Here is a 21,369-nt window from a genome sequence, read left to right as displayed (position 1 = left end):
ATGAGCTTATTAATATTAATAAATCTTAATATCAAGGTAAATTTATCATTTAATCATATATTGACAGAAGTTACTGTACTTCAATCTCTTTTAACAGAATCACACTCCAAATATGATTAATCACAAGATACACTGAATAATTGATATATGATAGCAGCACCAAACCATTTTGAGATTTAGAAACAGTAATTCTGAACCAATTTCTTGAAGCATCACATCCTGTTGAAACTCTATTGACATTATCATCAAATATCCTCCAAATAGTTTGGTGTTATAATTCATTCCTAAAATATGAGGCTTTATTTAGTACTCTTTCTCCTTAAAATAATCACTGTTCAGCAAGGGCAGCAAATAATTACATGTTAAATTGTGGAGTCCTTGGTGCTTCTATAAGCTTGGTAGTTTGTTTGCAGACATTTCATTACCAGAATTAGCATAATTAAAATCAGCTCCACAGTTTAACCTGGAGCTAGATATACTCTTTTTATTGGCTCATGTTAAATCATGGATATTTTTTTCTATATTGCATGTATATGCAAGATCAGATAAGCACAATTTAGACTTTCATACCTCTGTTACAGTAGCACTGTAACACTGGCATTTTCTCTACCCTACACATTTAAAATTGTATTCATCAGTTTAGTAAAATAGATGGATATCAAGTCATGTAAAAATATATATATTCAGGAGATTATGCCTTGTAAATGGGTTTGCATGTTTTGAGGTATGATGAAAAATCTCTCTCTCTCTCTCTCTCTCTCATCCATCATCTATCAAATTTAGATGGCTGTCCATCACACAAAAAGTTACTATGAACATGTAAATAATAAATTAAAACAATAAATATACCAAACCAATCAACTATTAAGAATATAAAATAATTATTACTAAAATATAAAAACCACAAGACATAAGAGAGAGTGAATATTAACTGCAGTAATGGAGCCATCTTAGAATCTTACCTGCCCGATGCATTTCACTTTTCTTAAAATCTATATAATTCAAAGGAAATACATGCTTGTAAGATAGCTAAAAATAGTCATAAGCATTGTAATGAAGCAATCTCCAAATAAATATTAGAATATGTTTTAATGTGATGTTCAAAATCATACTTAAAAACAAATTTATTTTTCTACAAGGCTAAAATGAAGGTAATATATTGCCTAAACCCTTTCCAATAATAAAATACAATTAGCTTTGAAGCTTCCTTGGAGGCTTGAAAGAGAATAAAGAACTGAAGCTGAGGAAATACCTCTTCAAAGGGGAAAAATGCACTTTTTCCTCAAGTCCCCTGGAAGACATCCCAGAAATCACAGTACGTATTACAAATCCAACAGTACTTGACACTGACAGCAGCAAGGGGTTAAGGACTTGAACCAAAGATGACCAAAGAGAACTACAGCTATGTATTTCCCTGGGTGACTTTAGGTAGCAGTCAACAATATACCGACAGAACTAGGAATCTTATGGGAAAAATAAAAAGTCATTTCAAAAACAATAGTAATTATTGTTAAATCATGTTCTATTATAGTTATTACATTTTAAAAAACAAGAGTGTACTTATGGATATACACTTTTAAGGATATACACAATTATTTCATTATTGTGTCACAAAATGAGAGGGTATAATTGCAGAAATAAAATAAAGGAATGTGTTTATTGGGAAGAATTGCAGCAGTGAAAATGAATGTTTTGCCGAAATTTCTATTTTTATTTCAAATGATACCTATTCTTAAAAAGGATTCAAACTTGGAGGAATGGCAAAAGGGTATTAATAAATTTGTCTGGGCAGGGAAAAGGCCACGAGTTAAATTTAAGATTATGCAGGACATGCGTGAGAGAGGTGGTCTTAAAATGCCTAATCTTAAACTATACTATAAAGCTGCTGCTTTGTCAGCGATAAGTGATTGGATTAATTTAACACAAGTGAGATTATTAAATCTTGAAGGTCATGATTTGCTATTTGGTTGGCATGCATACCTATTGTATGATAAGAAGGTGGATAATGCGTTCAAGGTGCATATTTTAAGACATGCTCTGTTGCGAGTTTGGAAAAAGTATAGACATAAGCTAAATTATAAGATGCCTTTATGGGCAATACCGAAACATGCAATAGAAAATATAAGTGTTGGGTTTAAACATGATGTGACTACATATAAGGAAATTTTAAGTTTGGAAAGGAATGTATGGTATTTGAAGCCGTATAATATCTTACGAGAAGGAAAGATTGTTCAAACTTGGTTTCAGTATGGGCAATTACAGGCCAGGTGGAAACAAGATCAGAAAATTGGTTTTTCAATGACTGATGAAAATTTGGTAAAGCAAATTAGAGATCAAGGTCAAGCACATATCAAACGGATATATCTTGCACTGATAGAAATTGATTCAGAGACAGAACTTGTTAAAGACTGTATGATAAAGTGGGCTCAGAATTTTCAAGAAGTCATTACAATGGATACTTGGGAAAAGATTTGGGTGAGAAATGTAAAATTTACGCAAGCTCAAAATTTAAGAGAGAATTTTTATAAAATGTTTTATAGGTGGCATTTAGATCCTAAAAAACTAGCAAGTATGTATCCGAACTGCTAGCCTAAATGTTGGAGGTGTGGTGGTGAAGATGCAACGTATTTTCATATATGGTGGACCTGTAAAAAGGTTAAAGCATTTTGGATTAAAATTTGGTGGAATATGCAGAAGATATTTAAGAAAAGGATAAAGTTTTGTCTGCAATTGTTTTTACTGGGCATTACTACTGACACTACTGTTGTGGACACTAAGTTGATGTTGAATTTAATTACGGCAGCAAGACTTTTAGTAGGGCAATATTGGAAGAAGGAAGAACTGCCGACTATAGAAGAATGGACTTTAAAAGTTTCCAACCTGGCGGAAATGGCAAAGATCTCAGCGTACCTGAAAGACCATTCGCAACAGAGATATATTGTGGAGTGGAAAAAATGGATTGATTATATCCAGAATAAATATGGGACTAAAAAGTTTCACTTAGCATTTGAATAAGTATTGATGTGATATTTATATTGCTTGTAGTTATTTTATAAGAGTTAAAGTGCGACAGATTTAATAGTTATTGTTGTTTGCATATGGTAGATTATGATTGTTTTTATTGTTATACCTTGTATTTAGCTCTGGGAAGTCGGGGAGGGGGGAGGGGGAGGGAGGGAGGTTTTGGGGAGGGTTGGGAAGAGGGGAGGGGGTTGGGAGGGGTTTTGTTTTGTTAAAAATAAAATGTACTGTAAAACTTTTCAATAAAAAAAAATAAAGGAATTTGTGTGCAGTAAGATTCTGTATTTGCAACAGAGGTTTAAGTCCCATTGCTTCTTGAACATAAGATTTAACAATGATCACACTTTTGTGCAGTGCTTTTTTTGTAAAACAAAAAGGTGCTGGAACTCACACATGTCATACAACCCGCCTTGCCTACCCTACAAGGTTCCATTCAAAAAAGGTGCTGGAACTCCGTTCTGAGCGTTCTATGACAAAAAAGCCCTGCTTTAGTGAATATCTTACAAACACCAATGTTTGGTTCCTTTCTCCATCCTAAATAACATCTACCTTTCACTTTTTTTCTTGTACTATTTCTCAGAAACTGATTATACTTGTGCTAAGAAATTTCTGTTACCGTATTTTCCGGCGTATAAGACGACTTTTTAACCCCTGAAAATCTTCTCAAAAGTTGGGGGGCCGTCTTATACGCCGGGTCGTCTTATACGCCGTAAAAAAAACTCCGGCGCGGCTCCGGGACACGGCTGGGCGGGAGCGTCGGGCGGCTCTCCCCACGCGAAGGCGGCGCTGCCCATTGGCTCTTGGCCCGAGGGGAGGGCCTCGCGCCCGCCGGACTCACCTGTCACCAGCACCGCTCTCCCCCCCACGGGGATGCGCTTCTGCCGGGCGGTGCTGTCAGAGACGAGCCAGCCTGGTGGCCGGGATCGGAGCTGCGCGCCGGACTAAGAGGCCGTTTCGTGAGGCGAGAGGGCGGCGGGAGGGGGGAAGGAGGAGGAGGAGTCCCCAGACGTGGCAGCTCTTCCCGCTGCCCGTGGAGCGAGGTCGGTGTCCTCATCAGCCGCCTTTGCCTTGGCCAGAGGGATGCAGGGTGGGCACTTTAAGAGGCAGGCAGGCGCAGCGTCCCAGGCGGGGCGTGGGTGCGGCAGTCGCTCTCCCGGTTTGGCAAGTTTCCCGGCGGGTGACTGAAGAGCAGCCTCTGCCGGCGATTACTCCAATGTGCTGCAACTAGGAGTGCGAGCCGCCAAGGAGGGAGAAGCAGCCGCTCGGGCGCATCAGCGCAACCGAGACGAGCCAGCAGGCAGCCAGGATCGGAGCTGCGCGCCGGACTAAGAGGCCATTTCGTGAGGCGAGAGGGCGGCGGGAGGGGGGAAGGAGGAGTCCCCAGACGTGGTAGCTCTTCCCGCCGCCCGTGGAGCGAGGTCGGTGTCCTCATCAGCTGCCTTTGCCTTGGCCAGAGGGATGCAGGGTGGGCACTTTAAGAGGCAGGCAGGCGCGGCGTCCCAGGAGGGGCGTGGGCGTGGCAGTCACTCTCCCGGTTTGGCAAGTTTCCCGGCGGGTGACCAAAGAGCAGCCTCTGCCAGCGCTTACTCCAATGCGCTGCAACTCCAATGCACGCCCAGTCCAGCTCCATGAGGGGCAGGGCGGGAAGCCGGCCGGGAAGAGGGACCGGGAGCCCGGGCCGAGCGCGCCTCGGCCGACGGTGAGAGGGAAGCGCACGAGTTCTAAAAAAGAGGCTGCGGGCGGAGCTGCCCCGCCCTGCGCCCAATGGGAGAAGTTCAAGGCCTGGGGAGGGAAGCAGGAGGGGCGCCGGCCATGGCGGGGTGGCAGCTGCCCTCCGGCGCTGCCTGCCGCCTGGGAAATGCTGCGCCTCGGGGGCCGGCAGAAGCGCGGGAGCAGCGGGAAGGCCGGCGGGGCCAGTCGGGCCTTCGCCTCCTCTGCGACGAGCAGGGCATGTAAGTATTTTCCGGCGTATAAGACAAAACCTTGAAAATCTTCTTAAAAGTAGAGGGTCGTCTTATACGCCGGGTCGTCTTATACGCCGGAAAATACGGTAACTTCAAAGTTCACAGTACATGCAGAATGCTCTTCCTTTGCTTCTTAAAAGCTCCAATCTCTTGCCTCCCTTAGTGGGTGCAATGGCCTAGCTTGTCAACCAAAGCAGTTCAAGACCCAAGCACTGCAGGACAGGATGAGCTGGACAAACTACCTTTACTTTTTACTTCTGAATTCAAACACTTTATTTCATATCATAACAAATATGGTAAGCATGTTAAAAGAACACAGAAAACATATTACTTCAGTTATAACTAATAAACCTGTAGTACTGCAATAGATCTATAACTATTAAAGATAAATTCTCATATTGTATCAAAAAATCATGCTTTTTTCTTTCTAAAATAGTTTTAGAGCAATAAGGCATACCTAGTTTAGTAATAAATGATGAGGTATACCTGGAAACAGACCAAGCCTAGCACATTGATAACTTAAAAGATTGGGTCAAATTCAAATGGATGAGTATACCAAAGGTGAAAATCACACTAAATCATTATTTTTTGTAGCTGCCACCAAGGCAAAAGGCTAACTTTTATTTTTTATATTCTATGATAGGATTATATTTAAATCAGCTAGGTTCCAACATTGGAATGAGGATAAAATATTCTACTAAAACATTTCTTAAACAGATTTAAATGTATGGATACAATACAAGAATGAAAATAGCTGACTTTCAATTATTATATACAGTGGCTTTGAAATGAACTGTAGTTCAACACAGCAACAGACTCTGAGAATTACAGTTGTAACGCAAATGAATCAAGCTGAATATAAATCAAACTGAAGCCTATGTTTGATATTTCTTTGGATAATTTGCACGGGCTTCTTAAAAACAATTTTTTAAAAAAAAAATCACGTAGGAAAAATAACAGTCCTTAATTAACCAAATTAAAACAACTTCCATTAATCTAACCCTAATCTTTCAACATCTTGCAACATTTGCCATCCTTACTAACCTTGCCAACAGGAGGCTGAATGTGTTATTCTCAATATGTATATGATGGACTATTCTCAATTTTTTTAAAAAAACAAACAAAACCCTTCATATTTTGAAAAATACAGGCAACATGAAGGAAAGTAATTAAATGTTTTGGGTAGGAACATACAGGATAAAGAAGCACAAGCTACATAACAGCCAATATAGGCAATTCATCTGCTAAAATGAAATTATTTCTCCGTGGTCCTCTTAAAAAATGAAAGCTGTAGTAGGAGTACTAAATAGTAATGAATGCAACATGTCAGAAGGTCAAAGAAAATTATTCATGCACTGTAGATAACACTACAGTCTTATGATTGGTTCATCACTCCCTTCCTAAAATACTGCACAGTACATTTATCTAACCTTTGAGGAATATAAGCTGTAAAACACACATTTAGAGGACTCTTAACTATCAATCAAAACTATAATCAATATGTGAGCTTCAATTATTAATCATTTGGTACAAATATTTGCTGATTGGCTCCTTAGAACTGAAAGTTTCAGTTCAATCAATAACATAGCCAAGTCTTGATAAAAAATCTTGATCACTATTTGCAAGTAGTTGACTTTAGGCGGCACTTGTCACTAGTATAATTCTGCCTTGTATATAGTGATTTCCTTAGCTTAATTATCCAACAAATTGCAAGTTAAAACTACGGGTGACAGAGTATAGGTATGAATTATCCCACAGTAATCAAAGATTTTTGCTTAAATATATATGGATGTTATATTATGTTCCAATAGTAACAGAGGAATGGCTGAGATATAAAAAGGGAAACTTCATTTTGGACTGTCCTCTAAACTTTTGTATTTCCTAAAAATATTTTTATTGCATCAGAAATTTAGTTTGTCACATTGAAAATAACCTGAACAGGCTGAACACCCATTTCTTCTGAAATTCTTTGGATTTCTATTATCTTTCATACATTTTGCCTTATTCATCCTAAACATTAATGCTCCAAAAAGGGAGTAGTTATGTAAAAAAGGACATTCCCATTGAATTAAAAACTTTTTCAACATATTTGAGAGCCAGTTTGGTCTAATGGTTAAGGCTCCAGGCTAGGAAGCAGGACACCATGTTCAAGTCCTGCTTTAGCTATGAAAGCCAACTTCATGACCTTGGGTCAACTAAGTTCAACCCACCTCACAGGGTTGTTGTTCTAGGGAAAATATGTTGGCTATGTTTTGGCTATGTTCACTGCCTTATGTTATTTGTAAAAATCATAAAGACAGGTTCTAAATAAAATAAAAATATTTCAACATACATATTTTGATCTTCATGTCAAGAATATTGATATATAAAGGGATATGTTAAAACTAATATCATGCACCATGCAAAGAAAGAAATGGAGAGCTCTAAAATGGTCAAAAGAAAGCCCAGATCTAAATCCCACTGCGATATAATTGTGAGTTGATTTGACATATGCTTTGCATGCAAAAACCTCTTCAAATATTGCACAGATGAAAAAAATCTACATAGAGGAATGGGAGAAAAACTCTTGCAGTTGATGTAAAGCCCACTTTGGGTTGTTTCTATCCTAGGGGGCAATGCCAAATATTAACGCCAAGGGTGTACTTACGTTTTCTAAAGAAGGGGGGTAAAAGACAGATCTTTTAATTTTCTTTTATTAAATGACTGCAAAGTCAATTTTATAGGCTTTATATAGTGATATATTGTTTGAATAAAGGTAAAATATTGTTATGTCCACATTGAAAAAGAAAAAAACTTTACGCGGGTGTACTTTTTTACATAACTGTAAGTGAAAAAGTAAATTTTCTTCATTAGCAAATCTATATAAATAATTGAATGAATACTCATTTATATAATAATTGTTTGTGAGCTCTGCTTTACGATCAAGCTTATTTCAGCAAAGGCAAGGACACAAAATAAAAAAAACCTGGCTTTAGGGCATTTTCTTCAGAATTCCCCACAGAGTAGCTAGAGAAAAAACTGGAGGGTTTTGGAAGGAGTGTGGGATTTTAAGAGGCAAAATAAGTGCCTTAAGGGCACCCAATTTAAATCACCTCAAACTGAGGACTGGCACCAATCAGGGTGATGTGTGAAATTGCATTAAACTTCTGCTGAAAGTGACCATGCCATGGGCTATTCCTACAAAAAAATGGCTCAAGAACCTATAGTTAATAAAACCAAAGACATATATCTTTTTACATCAGAAAATAATCAACTATTCATGACTGAGTTTATTTCATTTTCAGAAATATAAAAGTACAAGGAAACATGCAACATTCTAAACATCAAACTAGACAGGTGAATCACCATGTCAATACAATTGTGCCTACCAATCCAACACTGGCAGCAATATGCCTATGAATATGTCCTTTTGTTCAAAAGTGGTGGAAAGAAGAGAAAATTATGAAGGATATTTTCAATCTAATATAAGCAAGATCAACACTAGCTTCAAAAACATGTATGGGTGATATTCTTCACAAGCTTCATAGAACAACTATTGTCCCTCACAAAGCCCACTCAAGCTTTTTTCACCCCAACTATTATTTATCATTTGTCTTCTATTGTTCTATAAACAAAGGAAAAGAAGGGAACTCCTGATTTTTATTTTGGTAAATCAGCCTGGACTGCAAAAGTCAGTGAGCACAAGATGGCATGAAGTAGTTACTGAAAATTCTATTTGCTACTTTGCGTTAGTGGTTTGAATTTTTGGAACCCAACAGTTGAATTTATGCTACAACCCAGCAGACATGCAGAAAACTACATTAGAGAATACTATACTAGGATTTCATTATGTTCCTTATTTAATGAATTTGCTCAGAATTACCACAGTTTAAAACCAAGCTTAAAGAAAACCAATGGACAACAAAGAACTACCAATATTCTCAATATGTAGAGTAAGTATAAGAGCAAGGAGAGCAAGATAGGATGACAATAACTTAAAGATGAAGCTAATAAGCAATTAAAGGAATCTATGTTGTTGGTATGTAAGGCTCACCTCTATTATTTATTTGAATTCCCAATGAAGACTGAGAATCACAATAGTTCCTGAAGTTAATTTATGGTCTTGCTGTAGAAGAAATAAGATAAGATGATATAAATGAGAAGATACAAATTTATACTTCCACTCCAAAAAGTTTATGTTACAGTTGTATCAGGCTCAGTGAAATAAAACATTTGTCAGTAAGGCTTTTTTCTGCTATTTTTGTTAAGTTGGATTTTAGTACAGGTAGTCCTCGACTTATGACAATTGAGCCCAAACTTCTTGTTGCTAAGTGAGACATTTTTAAAGAGACTTTTGCACCATTTTACAAGTTTTCCGGTCCGTGGACTAGTACCCAGCCATGGCACGCAGACAGCACAGAAAACCACACCCCCTCCAATCCATGGAAAAACCTCTTTCCACGTAACCAGTCCCTGGTGCCCAAAAGGTTGGGGACTCTGAATTACTGCACTTGTTAAATTAGTAACACAGTTATTAAGTGAATATGGCTTCTGCATTGACTTTGCTTGTCAGAAGGTTGCAAAAGGTGATGATGTGATCCCTGGACACTGTAGCCATCATAAATATGAATCAGTTGCCAAGCATTTGAATTTCGATCATATGACCATGGAGATGCTATAATACTTTTAAGTGTGAAAAATGGTCATAAATTACTTTTTCAGTGACATTGTAACTTCAAATAGTCACTAAACAAACTGTTTTAAGTCGAGGACTACCTGTCAAAGGGAGGAAATGGATCTCCAACTATTAAGAATAGTCCTTCAAGAGAGCAAATAAAGTTCCCTCCTTCCCTAAGATATTACCCAATACTATCTCACCTTAAAAAAAACAAGTTGTTATTTAGCCAGCCTGTTCCTGCCCAACAAACCTTCCTTCCTGCAACTCTTCCTTTCTTAAACTTTCATCTTACTCTTTATCTGACTTCTAGGTCCTCATCTCTAGAAGTCAGTTTCAAATTATGCATTCTAAAATGACAAAGCTGTGGCTATTTTTCCTCATCTTTTTCACAATATCAAAACAGAGATTATATAGAAACTGTGTTCACACATAATACTAAGCCAATATTTTTAAAATCATAATTAGTTAGCAAACATGATTGGGTAGTGTACCAGGTTGGGTGAAAGTCCAGATGGTCACTCACTAGATGGCAGCAAAGACAATTTTCAGCTTCTCTTTGCTTCTGGCTATTGCCCATCTAGATTTTTGTAGCCTAGATCTTATGGACCTATGGTTGTCTCACACAACAACGACAAGCAAACGCGCTCATCATTTCTTTGTTCCAATATATATCCTATCTTTCTAATCAAATCAATTAACAAAGATAAGAAATAAAATAGCACTTAAAGTATAGTAGTACTTTAAGGTACTATAAGTAACAATCTGAAAATGCTAGCTAAGAGAAAGGTCTAGATCACTGGTCCCTCATTCTTCCGGCTGCATAGAGCAGCAGCAGCAGGGGGAGAGGGGATCTTTCATATACTTGCATCTGATACTTGCGCAAATGGAGCTTTACATGCTCAATGGTTCCCAAAGGGCTGTGGGCCAGGGCCAGGCCCCAGACTGGTGGCTTGGTCTGGATCATGGCCATGGTATGTGTGTTTGTAATAATGAAACAAGAATGACAATGTCATCACACAAAAGCTGTAACTTATGAACTTGCTTAAAACACCAGGATTCAAATTCATAATGACATTTGGATGACACATGTCATCGCTTTGATGTCATTGGGTTCTGCTGAAGATATTTCTGGTCTCGCTGATCTCTTTTAAAAATTGAAAGGAGAAAAATTATTTACAATTCTTGAGGAAGAAGAACTCGTAGTTTGAGAGTGTACAGAAGAAGCCTTTCCCACAACCCTAGTTGATGGGCATTAATGATAAGATGTATAACCAGTTTTGGTTAGCATCCTAGTTAACCTTTTGCCCAACTCAAGTGTGTGGATATTCCTCAAGGACAGCACCATGTAGAGAGTAGTAATCAAGATGGAATATAATCAAGCCCTAAGTAATTTTCAGGTCTGATTGATTCAGGGATGTAACTATCGGTGCACTAAGTGTCATTATTGCAAATACATTATTGCAACTGCTGCTGCTCCTCCCTGGGAATTCAGAGGTAGCCAGCCATAAGACTAAGAGTATCTAAAGATTGCTTTTGCAACTTCATCTATAAAGGATCAACCCCAATCTTGGAGCTTTGTTTTCTACTGACCAACAGTACATCCATCTATCTTCTCCATGCTTAATTTCAATTTATTCTCTCTCATCTAGTTATTTTTCTTTTAAACAATGATTGTCTCTCCTGGAATTGAGTTAAAATTAAATGGAAAAGAACTGGAATCTACACCTCACTCCAACAAATCTGGATGATTTTTTCCGCACTATAATGTAAATATTGTAGAGCCCTTATGGAACTTCCATAGGCTAACATTATGGAAGAAACCTACTTTATGGGCACTGCCCTACCGTAGTTCTGAAAGCATTGTGAAACTATTTCTCTCAAAACCCAGTTCCATCAGGCTACCTGGAATAATTCTGTAATAGCTTTCATGTTGTGTGTTAAACAGGTCAGCATCCATCTTTATAATTTTCTCTGTCAGCCAACAATGTGGCATTAAATCATAAACAATTATTGTGTTATTACTCTTCTTCAACCTTAGCAATTTAAAAATGTGTGTACATGCTGGCTAGGGATTCTGAGTTGAGGCCGATGCGTTTTGAAATTGTTAAGGAACACTGTTATATGAATATATCACAAGGGAGGACAGAAAACAATCTGGATAGATAGGAAACTCTCTCTCTCTCTCTTTATACTAGTAGTTAAATTAGATGAACACAGCAATGGAGGTATCATATGGCAACCTTCTTCATCCTGATATGTGCCACTTCAAATATTAATTTCCAAAGTGAAGAAGATTTGTCTAGTTTTAACACAGGTATTTATTTGCAATAACCCAAATGCAAATATAAAGATGCTGGCCACAATCAGTATAATAAAAATTACCTGGTATTGATTATCCTTTGCTAAGTTTCTCACTCAATTGCCTGTACAAAGAATAGCACACAGCATAGATGCTGCAACCGTTGTGCTTCATTGGACAGCTGGGCTGTAGCTGCTGACACACAACTGTTAGGATAGATTTCATTTTAACTCAATAACTATTGAAATACTACTCTGCAGAAATACAATACTTCAGAAAGAAAGATATTTTTAAACAGGATTACATTCTGCCACTCTCTTCACACCAAGTTAAAGTTAAAGAAAAGCAACAAATGATTTTATTCCACTCTGAATTAAGTTTGCCAAGAGTTTTCAATTGACTTGTTTGTTGAAGACAAATGGCAAACTGATCAAGAGTGGGAGAAATTTAGGCCAATGTGCACAAAGTTAGATCTGAATCCATTTTACTAGACTTTGATTGGAAGTATGTGGAATCAAGAGCCCATCTTTCTTCTTCTGTTCTGTCCTCTCTATATAACAGCTTGGCTTGTTGATCTCTGCATCCCACCCCACCCCCCCTCAACATTCACAGGAGCAACATAATGGGCTGCATTTGACAACCACTGGGATTCATCAGTGCCACTACTTGGTTTCTAAGGAAATGTAACTTCCTGGTTTTCATTTGAAGCAGAATTAAGATGGCAGGCTTTTAGAGGCAGAAGTATATGCTACATACCAAGATGATGTTGGAAGTATAGTTTTTCCACAATTAATATTCCTAATAATATTGTTCAATAACAGTCTTAAATCACAAAGAAAATTCAGAAAAACAGAAAAACAAGTAAATCTAGTAAAATACAATAATTAAAATTGGAGAGTTTTAGTTTTACAGCAATTAGTATACATTAAACAGGAATAGTGTCAATCAAGATGTTCTCACCAGGTCATTTGTAAATTTAATAAAAGGTCATGTTACTTTGACAGGACAGGAATATAGATTCCAGGAAGTTCAACAACAAGGATTTTTTTTTCTTGTTCAAAATGCCCCCAAATTGTTCTCATTTTGTGCAGCAAGTACTGATTCATTTATCAACTCATATAGAAGGAATTTCTTGTGCAAGAACTTCTATGTGTCACTATAGGAAGAGACTGAATGAAGAGGCTTGAAAACAGCTGAAGTTATTTCATCTGTGAAATCAAATTTCATCTAAGATATTAAACAGGTTACAAATTTACACAACAATCATTACTCTTCTTCAACTCAACTGCCACCACATAATTACATTTCCACATAATTCTTTTTATCACAAAAACATTAGACTTTCCCTAGACATAATAACAAGTAAAACATGCTAACTGCTTTAGTCAAAACTGACACACAGGAAAATATGCCACAATTTCCAAGACATAATACAGGTATTTATACTCAAACAACATCCTCTTATTTTACAGTGCAAGCAAGCAAACTACACTAGTGTACAACAATTTTCATACCCTGCTGCATTTCTTGTGTACAAACCTGTGGCACTGTTTTATCGATAGAGGCAACTCTAATCCATTACTTTGTCTCACAAACAAGTAGTACAGTGCCAACTCTCTCTGGTTCACTAAAACAAAGCAAGACCAGATTTTTAGCACCAGGTTGGAAAAAAACTGTTTAACTCTTAAAACTATTATTTACATCGAGCACTTGTAAAATGCATCACCAGATGTAAAATATGTCTCTACTTGAAGAATATACAAGAAAAAATCAACAAGGCCACAAATAAATAACCTCATAAACTCATATTCTATAACAGACACGTCAAACTCGAGAAGTCACATGATGTCGCGCGACGTATCACAGCTTTTCCCCCCATTGCCGGCAATGGAGTGGGTGTGGTTTCCTCGTGTCCGGCCCATGCACCAGAAGTTTAACACCCCTGTTCTATAAGGGTAAGTGCAAATCCAGCTCTGTATGTTTAAAAAGATTTCAACTAATTCTTTTTAAGAGATGAAAGTTATCTCACAGAAACAGTTGTTAGAAATAATTACAATATAGGGAACTTAAATATGGCACAACCATTAAAATTCAACCTTGCTAATCCATGAAAATCAATACTTGAGGTAGTAAGTTTGATGCATTTTTAGTTGTAGGTCTTTTCCCTCTCCCCCTTCCCTACTGCAAAGTCACTGTGTTCAAAACTATTTGAGCCTCAGGGAAATGTTTAACTCTCTCATTTTACAATCTCCAGAGTCAAATAGTTACTTTTTCACTAGTGGTGTTTTGATGTGACCATTGGGATCACTTGTTATGATAGCTGGCACCATGCAGTCTGTTGTTCAAACTTTTTCCCAGAGATAGTTAAACCTTTTAAGTAAACAATTTTTATTATTCAAGTCCTGTGGTACTGGCAAGTGAATTAAAGAAGCACTTTGTAGATGCCCTGAAAATATATAATATAGTTACACAACCAAAACCTAACATTACAAGGCACTTAAAATATTTTTAACACTGAAAATATAAAGCTTAAGAAAAATCCTCAAATGTGCACAGGCTTCTTCCACCATTTCCATCCATAAATGTATCTGAAATACACATTAAAGTATGCATACTGAGACCCCATCTCTCTCTCTCTCTCTCTCTCTCTCTCTCTCTCTCTCTCTCTCTCTCTCTCTCTCTCATCCATTGAATATTATTTTTGAATAGAATAGAATAGGAGCTGGAAGGGACCTTGGAGGTCTTCTAGTCCAGCCCCCTGTTCAAGCAGGAGAACCTACACCTATATTCTAAACTAGAAAACTAATAACTACCTCATGCAGCACACATAAAGTACAATACACATACAATGAATAAGCCAGGGAAGAAGAAATATTATCCCATCCCATTTAAAACAGGAATCTTATCAGAAACCTCAGATCCCTGATGTTAGCTGGAAACACTATTTCATATAGTCTGAAACTCATTCAGGCCAGGCAAAACAATTTCTGAAAACAAAGTAATCAGAGCACATCTCCGAAAAAACTAAATTATCCTATAAGAACATTCATAAACAAGTGGTATTCCAATCCCTTGGTCTTCATTTTTTATGCTCCTGTTTTAACTTCTTAATCCAGCCAACTAAGTTTAGATGAACATGTTTGCATCTTGTTTAAAAAGTATCTCTCCTGTTCAAGGAGAATTCCTTACTATATCCATCTAGGAAACGCAAAAACAGGAGCAGCAAGTACACTGTCACGTGCCAAAGAAAAGGCCCAATAGACTAAACCCCCCAGAATTGCAGAGTTGCAGAGGACAAAAAATACGGGAGATCAACAAATTGGAAAATATGAATAGCAATATGCACTCTTTAAGAAAGGTAACAGTGGCTACCAAAATTATAAAAAGCATAGAAATTGCTTCTAATTTCTATAAAATAGTTTTGGGTTTGTGATATTTAGATGAACAGGTTAAAAAAAGTCCCAAGATTAAAATTAAAGTTCTGAATAGACTTATTCAGAAGAAAATTTCACTAATAGAATTTACTTCTAAGTAAACAAATAATCGTAGCGTTCTAGAACACAACAAGTGTACAATGTTTCAGGAAAATCTCCAAAATGTCAACTACATACATAAGCAGCTTTTTGCAACTGGGATTCTCCAAATGCTCTCTTTCAGAATTCTGGGAGCTACAATCTCAGCCCATTCAGGCATTCAGTTGGAAAGCACTGCTCCAAAAATGTTAGAAAACAAAAGTGAAAAACCTTTGCAGGACCATTGTTTAGATAGATTTATGTGATCTTTTTTCCCTATTGCTTTTAGTAAAACAGTCAAATATTTTCATTTTAAGCTTGCATGATTCTGTAAAAATAAAGGCCATCATAATGACTTTCTTAAAATAGAATGAATCATACACAGCAAGTCTGCCCATGTCATAACAGGTATTCTGAAAAGCTGCTAGTAATCAATGATGGAAAGAAGTAGCTGAGATCATGTAGCACTCTTGAGAGGTCTGCCAACATAAGTCATACCCCAGGTCTGCTTTCATGGAATCTCTGAGTCAGAGATAAGTCAGAAGTAAGACTCTAGTTGAAATTCCACATTGGCTGAAAGTCAGATGGGCTGCCTTCTTCAATACTTCCAATTACCACTCTTTATGCTTGTTATGGCAGCCCTTGGGTTAGAATAGCACACCATTTCAGAAAGTTTCTCAATCCTCAATAGCAGTTTTAGGGAATCCAGGAGGCTGTAGTATGCTAGCCCTTTGCAAGCAGAAATAGTGCAAAAATATCTTTGGAATCCCTTTCTCTCATAAAAATCTTGTATTAAGTAAACAATTGTGTTAGGTTTTTATTCCCTTTACACAGATTCAATTTTCCCCCCCCCCAACAAATACAAGACTTTAACATACAATTAGGTTTGTTGTTGTTTTATCAGAAATGGTCCCCATTCTATTTGCTAGTTATTTCTATTTAGTTATTCCTAAATAATCAAGCATAACAAGCAAATAGTATTGTATTAAGTGAAGTTGTACTAAGAAGTTACTGATAAACTATTTGTTCCAAAAGAACTATCATAAACAAAATACATGTATTTTGCACTACCATAATATGATTTTTAAAAAGACACTTGTTATGTGAAGTGTTGAAATAATGTTTTTAAATGTGGGAAGAATTTAACAAGCACTGCAGAGTACACATTTCTGTTTTTCAGTATCCCAACACATCACATTATTTGAAGTGCAAGCACTATGATAAAACTGAATTACAATACTTTAAGAACAAAGTATTTCCCCTGAAGAATTCCTATAAAATGAATCCAGTGAGTATAGGGAAAACAGAACGAGGAAGAGATGGTTGGAAGATGTTCTTTTATGTAACTCCTTCAGGATAATAGAAATATCCATGCACTTACTTATACTGTCATTGTAAACAATATACAATTTACTTTTATCATTCTAAATCTTGTATTTGGAGTTCCAACTTTCCTTCAGATTGATAAATATTCCTCCTATACGTTTGTGGAAAATGCTAGAAAACTCAGTGGGAGATAGCCAAGTGCTAATAAAGAGATATTTGCATTTCCTCAAACTCTTGCAAAAACGCTAATAAAAATTCCTTTCTAAAAAGACAAAAATAGATATATTTTTCCATTTTTGAAATAACTACACAAAAACAGGCAAAAGTCAATTAGATGTAAACTTCCATTCATTTTCAAAACAGATCACAGAGTATTTTTTCCCCAAACTAGGGAGTATCTAAATAGCAATCATTTAGTTCCCAAACCTGGTTATATTTCAGTAGTAAGGATCAATCAGGAACTGTAGCATGGAGTAAGCTATTCTCTAACAACGAGGCTAGTGGAAAATTCCACTGTGGTCTATGCAACCAGCAAAAGAGATGGAATGTCGGCTTACAAGTTGAACTTCCAGTACATTAATTCAGTACAAGGTATTTATTTCTTGGGATTAAAGCAATGATTCTCCGTTAGAATAACTATTTCTTAAAATCTATAAACAACTGATTTTTTAAGGAGTGGTACTCTCAGGAAATAAATGCTTGGACCTACTCTCAACACTGATGTTAAACCTTTTATTAATATATTATATGAGATCATTCAATATATTAATATCATCAGGTCATTCAACACTAAACACATGCAATCTCAAAGTATAATTATTGAGAGAATTATAATCAGTACAGATTCTCAATTCACTTTTTTGCTAAGCTTTTCATTTTGCTTCTGCTATTCTTTATCGATCCTATCTCTTGAAAATAGAAAAAACATGTTAGAATAGTTTTTCAGATGTTTATACATGGGTTTTGTCCAATTTTTAAGAAACACAAGTATTATAAGAAAATACCTTGTGTGCAAGATGTTCTCCATCAGTTTAGAAACTTTCAACATAGGCATAGCACTAAATCCTATACAACAAATTAAAGGTTTTGTAATGTTCAAGCAAGATCAGAAACTCACATAGTCTGCCCCTAATCCTGAATGGGAATTCAAGCAATACTTCACACATGCTCAGAAGCATCATCAACTTCCACAGCTGACTCAAGTCACACTTCTAGATCCTTCATTCATAATCCAACTCTGGAAGGATACTTATGTTTAACCCAAATCCTATATGTTAAAAGCTTCTCAATGCCTTGCTTCTTCATTTGTAGCAGTCTAGAATTGATCTGTAATTAGCAGCTAAATCAAGTAGAGTGGCAAACATACTGGTCTGTTTACTTAAAAATGTAAACTAAAGGGGAGAGAGAGACACCAGGAAATCCTTACTGAAATCCATCTCAAGGGCATCTTAGTCCTGGGAATGGGCACAAATTGGCAGAGGAATGTGCAGCAAAAAAACAGAATGATGTCCCAGGAATTGGGATTGCCACTTCTCACATTTACGTTTTCCATCTTGGCATTCCCGAAGAGTATGTACTTACTCTCCAAAGCACTGCAAGAGGAAACAGCATCAAGCCCCCCCCCCAACACACATAGTTAGTGCTGTTTTTAAATGGCTCCAACTATCTCTGCCCCCTGCAGCACATGGAAAAGCTCTGCTGCTTGTAAAGAATTATGATTTACACCAGTTAAGCTTGGACAGCTCCATGTGAACAAAGGCATGGAAGAAAAGAGAAGTAGGACTGAAAGATGCAGAGTGGACCACCTGAGTAAAGGGAAAATCTTAAAAAAAGATTATAAAAGGAAATTGAAACCTGAAAGGTAATTCCTGTTCATGGGGTTGAGAGACTGGTTGACAGTCTCAGGGGGGTAGAAAATCATATGTGTGTCAGAGGAAGTACAACAGGGTTCTAAGAAATTTATACTACATAGCCACAAGATGAAAGAACTGCAGAAGCGTCTTGCTCAGTTATTAACTATCCAAATTCTATAGAGTACATTGTAGCCCTCAGAAACACCAAATCCCACCCCCACAAACAAGAAGTTCTGAGGAGTTTAGCAGCTTTGAGCAACTTCCGATATGTATAGGACACTATAATCCAATTATTTTGAGACTAATACAGTAAAAAAACTATCAACATATAGGTGAATGAAATCCTAGGGTATCAATCTTGAAATCCTAGTGTATCCAATGCCCATTTTTATTTAGCTGTCTCTTAATCCATCCAGAGTATCACCACTGGACCCAGTCCCAAAAGTCTAAGAGTCAGCCCTTACTACAAAATGGTTTTGTCTATTTGACAAAACTTCTTCATTAGGTACTGCCACAACCAAAACGTACTTTGCAAACCCACTGGAGCTGGTGGTTTTCACAGAGAAGAAAGCAAAAAGAGTCACGTGGGATGGTCTCCCCTTCCCAGCTAGAACCAACCACTTTCTGGCCATTTAGGATGGATTTGAAGATAGGACTCACAGGGTTCTCCCTATTCCTCCCCACCTGTTGGCATCCTTTCTGCTTTCTGGCCTGTGACACTGCCCCTCCCCAAAAGGTAGGGGAAGAAGGAAAAGGCTGCTACTTTTAACTCCCAACCTTTCTGGTGCGCAAGGTGACGAGCCAGGACTCTTTGAGGACCAGCCACTTAACATGACCGGTCATGCTGCGAGGAGGGGGTTGCTCAGAACACTCACCTCGTCGTCGTGATGCTGGCAATAGTTGACTCGGTCCGGGAAGACGGAGAGAATGTTGTAAGGCGCGGCGGAATAGGGCGGGCTGAGAGCAAGCTGGGAGGCTGCCGAGGCGGGGCCGGTTCCCGCCGAGGCGGGCGGCCCTGGGCCAAAGCGCTCGATAAAGTGGTCCTTCGTGAGGCGAACGCGCTGGTGGGCGCGCACGCAGTTGTCGCACAGGTGCTCCTGACAGTCGAGGCAGCGGGAGCTGGCGGTGTTGCCTTCGTCGCACGAGCTGCAGCGGGGCTCGCCCTGTCGGCTGTGGGGCCGCCTAAGCAGCAACGCTGAGCCCCCGCCTCCCCCGGACGGCGCCGAGCCGGCGGCAGAGCCCGGGGAGGAGCCGCCCGCAGGGGCGCGGTGCTGCTGTTGCTGCTGAGCAGGCTGTTGGCGGGGGTGAGGGTGCCGGTTGTTGGCATTGCTGTTGCTCCCCGCTCCGCCGCCGCTGCCTCCTCCTTGGCCGCTGCCGCCGCCCGGACGGCCGTTGTTCTTCTGGTCTTCGGCGGCGGCGGCCACGACGACCACGTCGAGCAGGTTGCTGAGGAGAAAGTTGGAGGAGGGCAGCGCGTCCATGCCCGACGGCTCCGAGATCACCACCTTCTGGTCACAGATGGGGCAGCGCAGCTTGAGAGAGTCACCCGCGGTTGGGTGGCGCTGCGCTTCCAGGCACTGGCGGCAGAAAGCGTGCAGGCAGGGCAAGACGTGGAGCCGCCTCGACGGGGTGCAGGATGAAGACCCCCCGCCGCCTCCGGAAGAGTTTGAAGTCTGAGAAGAGGACGACGAAGTGGACGAATTAGAGGAGACTGGAGCCGGCGAGCCGCACATCTCCTTACACAGCAGACAAATCTGGAAATCCGACTCGGGGAACGAAGCCATTGGGAGGGGTGGGGGGAGGGGGAGGGGGCAGCGCAGCGAGCGCGGCTAGTAAGGAGGCGGCAGCAGTAGCAGCATGAACCGAAGCGAGCGACGACGACCCGCGTTGCAAGCCCTGGTGGGTGGCATCAATTAGTCGCTGTGTGGGGGCGCTGCAACGATTTCTGCTACTCCAAACCACTATTCGCGGGCTAGGCGAGACGGGAGCAGCTTCAGCCGGCGTTCCTCTCGTTTTCCCCTTCCTTAAGTAGCTTCAGGAGGAACACGCTCCTCTGAGTTGCCCCCTCCCTCACGTTGCTTTTAAAGCTTCTTCCCATCCGGGACAGCGCCTTCTTCCTACTACGCCGGCTCAGCGTTTGTCGGACGGCGAGGCGGAAGAACGAGGGTTTCCTGAACAGAAAAGTGCACCGGGCCCTACTCCTTAAAAATCCAGCGCGAACTGGATCCGGTCGTGCGGCTGTTCTTTGCTTCCTTCTAGGGGAAAAACTGAAGGAGGGGGGGGGGAGTTGAAACCTTCTCTTTAGTTGGTGTATCAGAAGAGGCGGGTTGATGGCGAGGGAATGAGGAAAGAGCTCGGTCAGTGGAAGAGAAGAGAGGCGAGAGGGAATGGCGGGACCGTTTGCTTTACTTCTCCTTTCTTGGGGGCTTCGGGAGGCTTCGGGAGACACGGAAGTTGTCCCAGTAGACTCCTCCGGCACCGATCCGCCCCTGAGGGCTCCACCGCCGCATGTCTTGAAAGCGGGAAGCAGAGACGGCGATCCCTCCGGCGGAGCTTTCTGGGCAGGCGGGCGTCCGAAAGAAAAAGGGAGAGTGTGGGTGGGTGATGCGTGTGAATGAATGAACGAGCGCGCGATCTTCCGCTCCAGAGATCGTCTTGCTCGCGGGTCCACGCCTTTCCCAGGTCTCCAAGCGGATCCCCCGGGAAGCCGAGTGAGCGCATCGATCAGGTCCCTTAT

The 21,369-nt window shown here is 39.6% G+C and overlaps 1 protein-coding gene across 1 annotated transcript in view; it reads right to left on the bottom strand.

Moving 5' to 3' along the window:
* Window positions 1-20,416, bottom strand: part of TRIM71 (tripartite motif containing 71) — a gene marked incomplete at both ends in the record, with an annotated part of 47,022 nt that extends 26,606 nt beyond the window's left edge. Inside the window, one exon of the mRNA XM_081345713.1 lies at window positions 19,508-20,416. Coding sequence (XP_081201839.1) covers window positions 19,508-20,416 — 909 coding nt within the window. The remainder of the gene's footprint in view (window positions 1-19,507) is intronic.
* Between the last annotated feature and the right edge of the window lie 953 nt (window positions 20,417-21,369).

The sequence above is a fragment of the Vipera berus genome, assembly GCF_964194415.1.
Source record: "Vipera berus genome assembly, chromosome: Z".
NCBI classification, from domain to species: domain Eukaryota; kingdom Metazoa; phylum Chordata; class Lepidosauria; order Squamata; family Viperidae; genus Vipera; species Vipera berus.
This window is presented reverse-complemented; position numbering and strand designations above follow the sequence as displayed.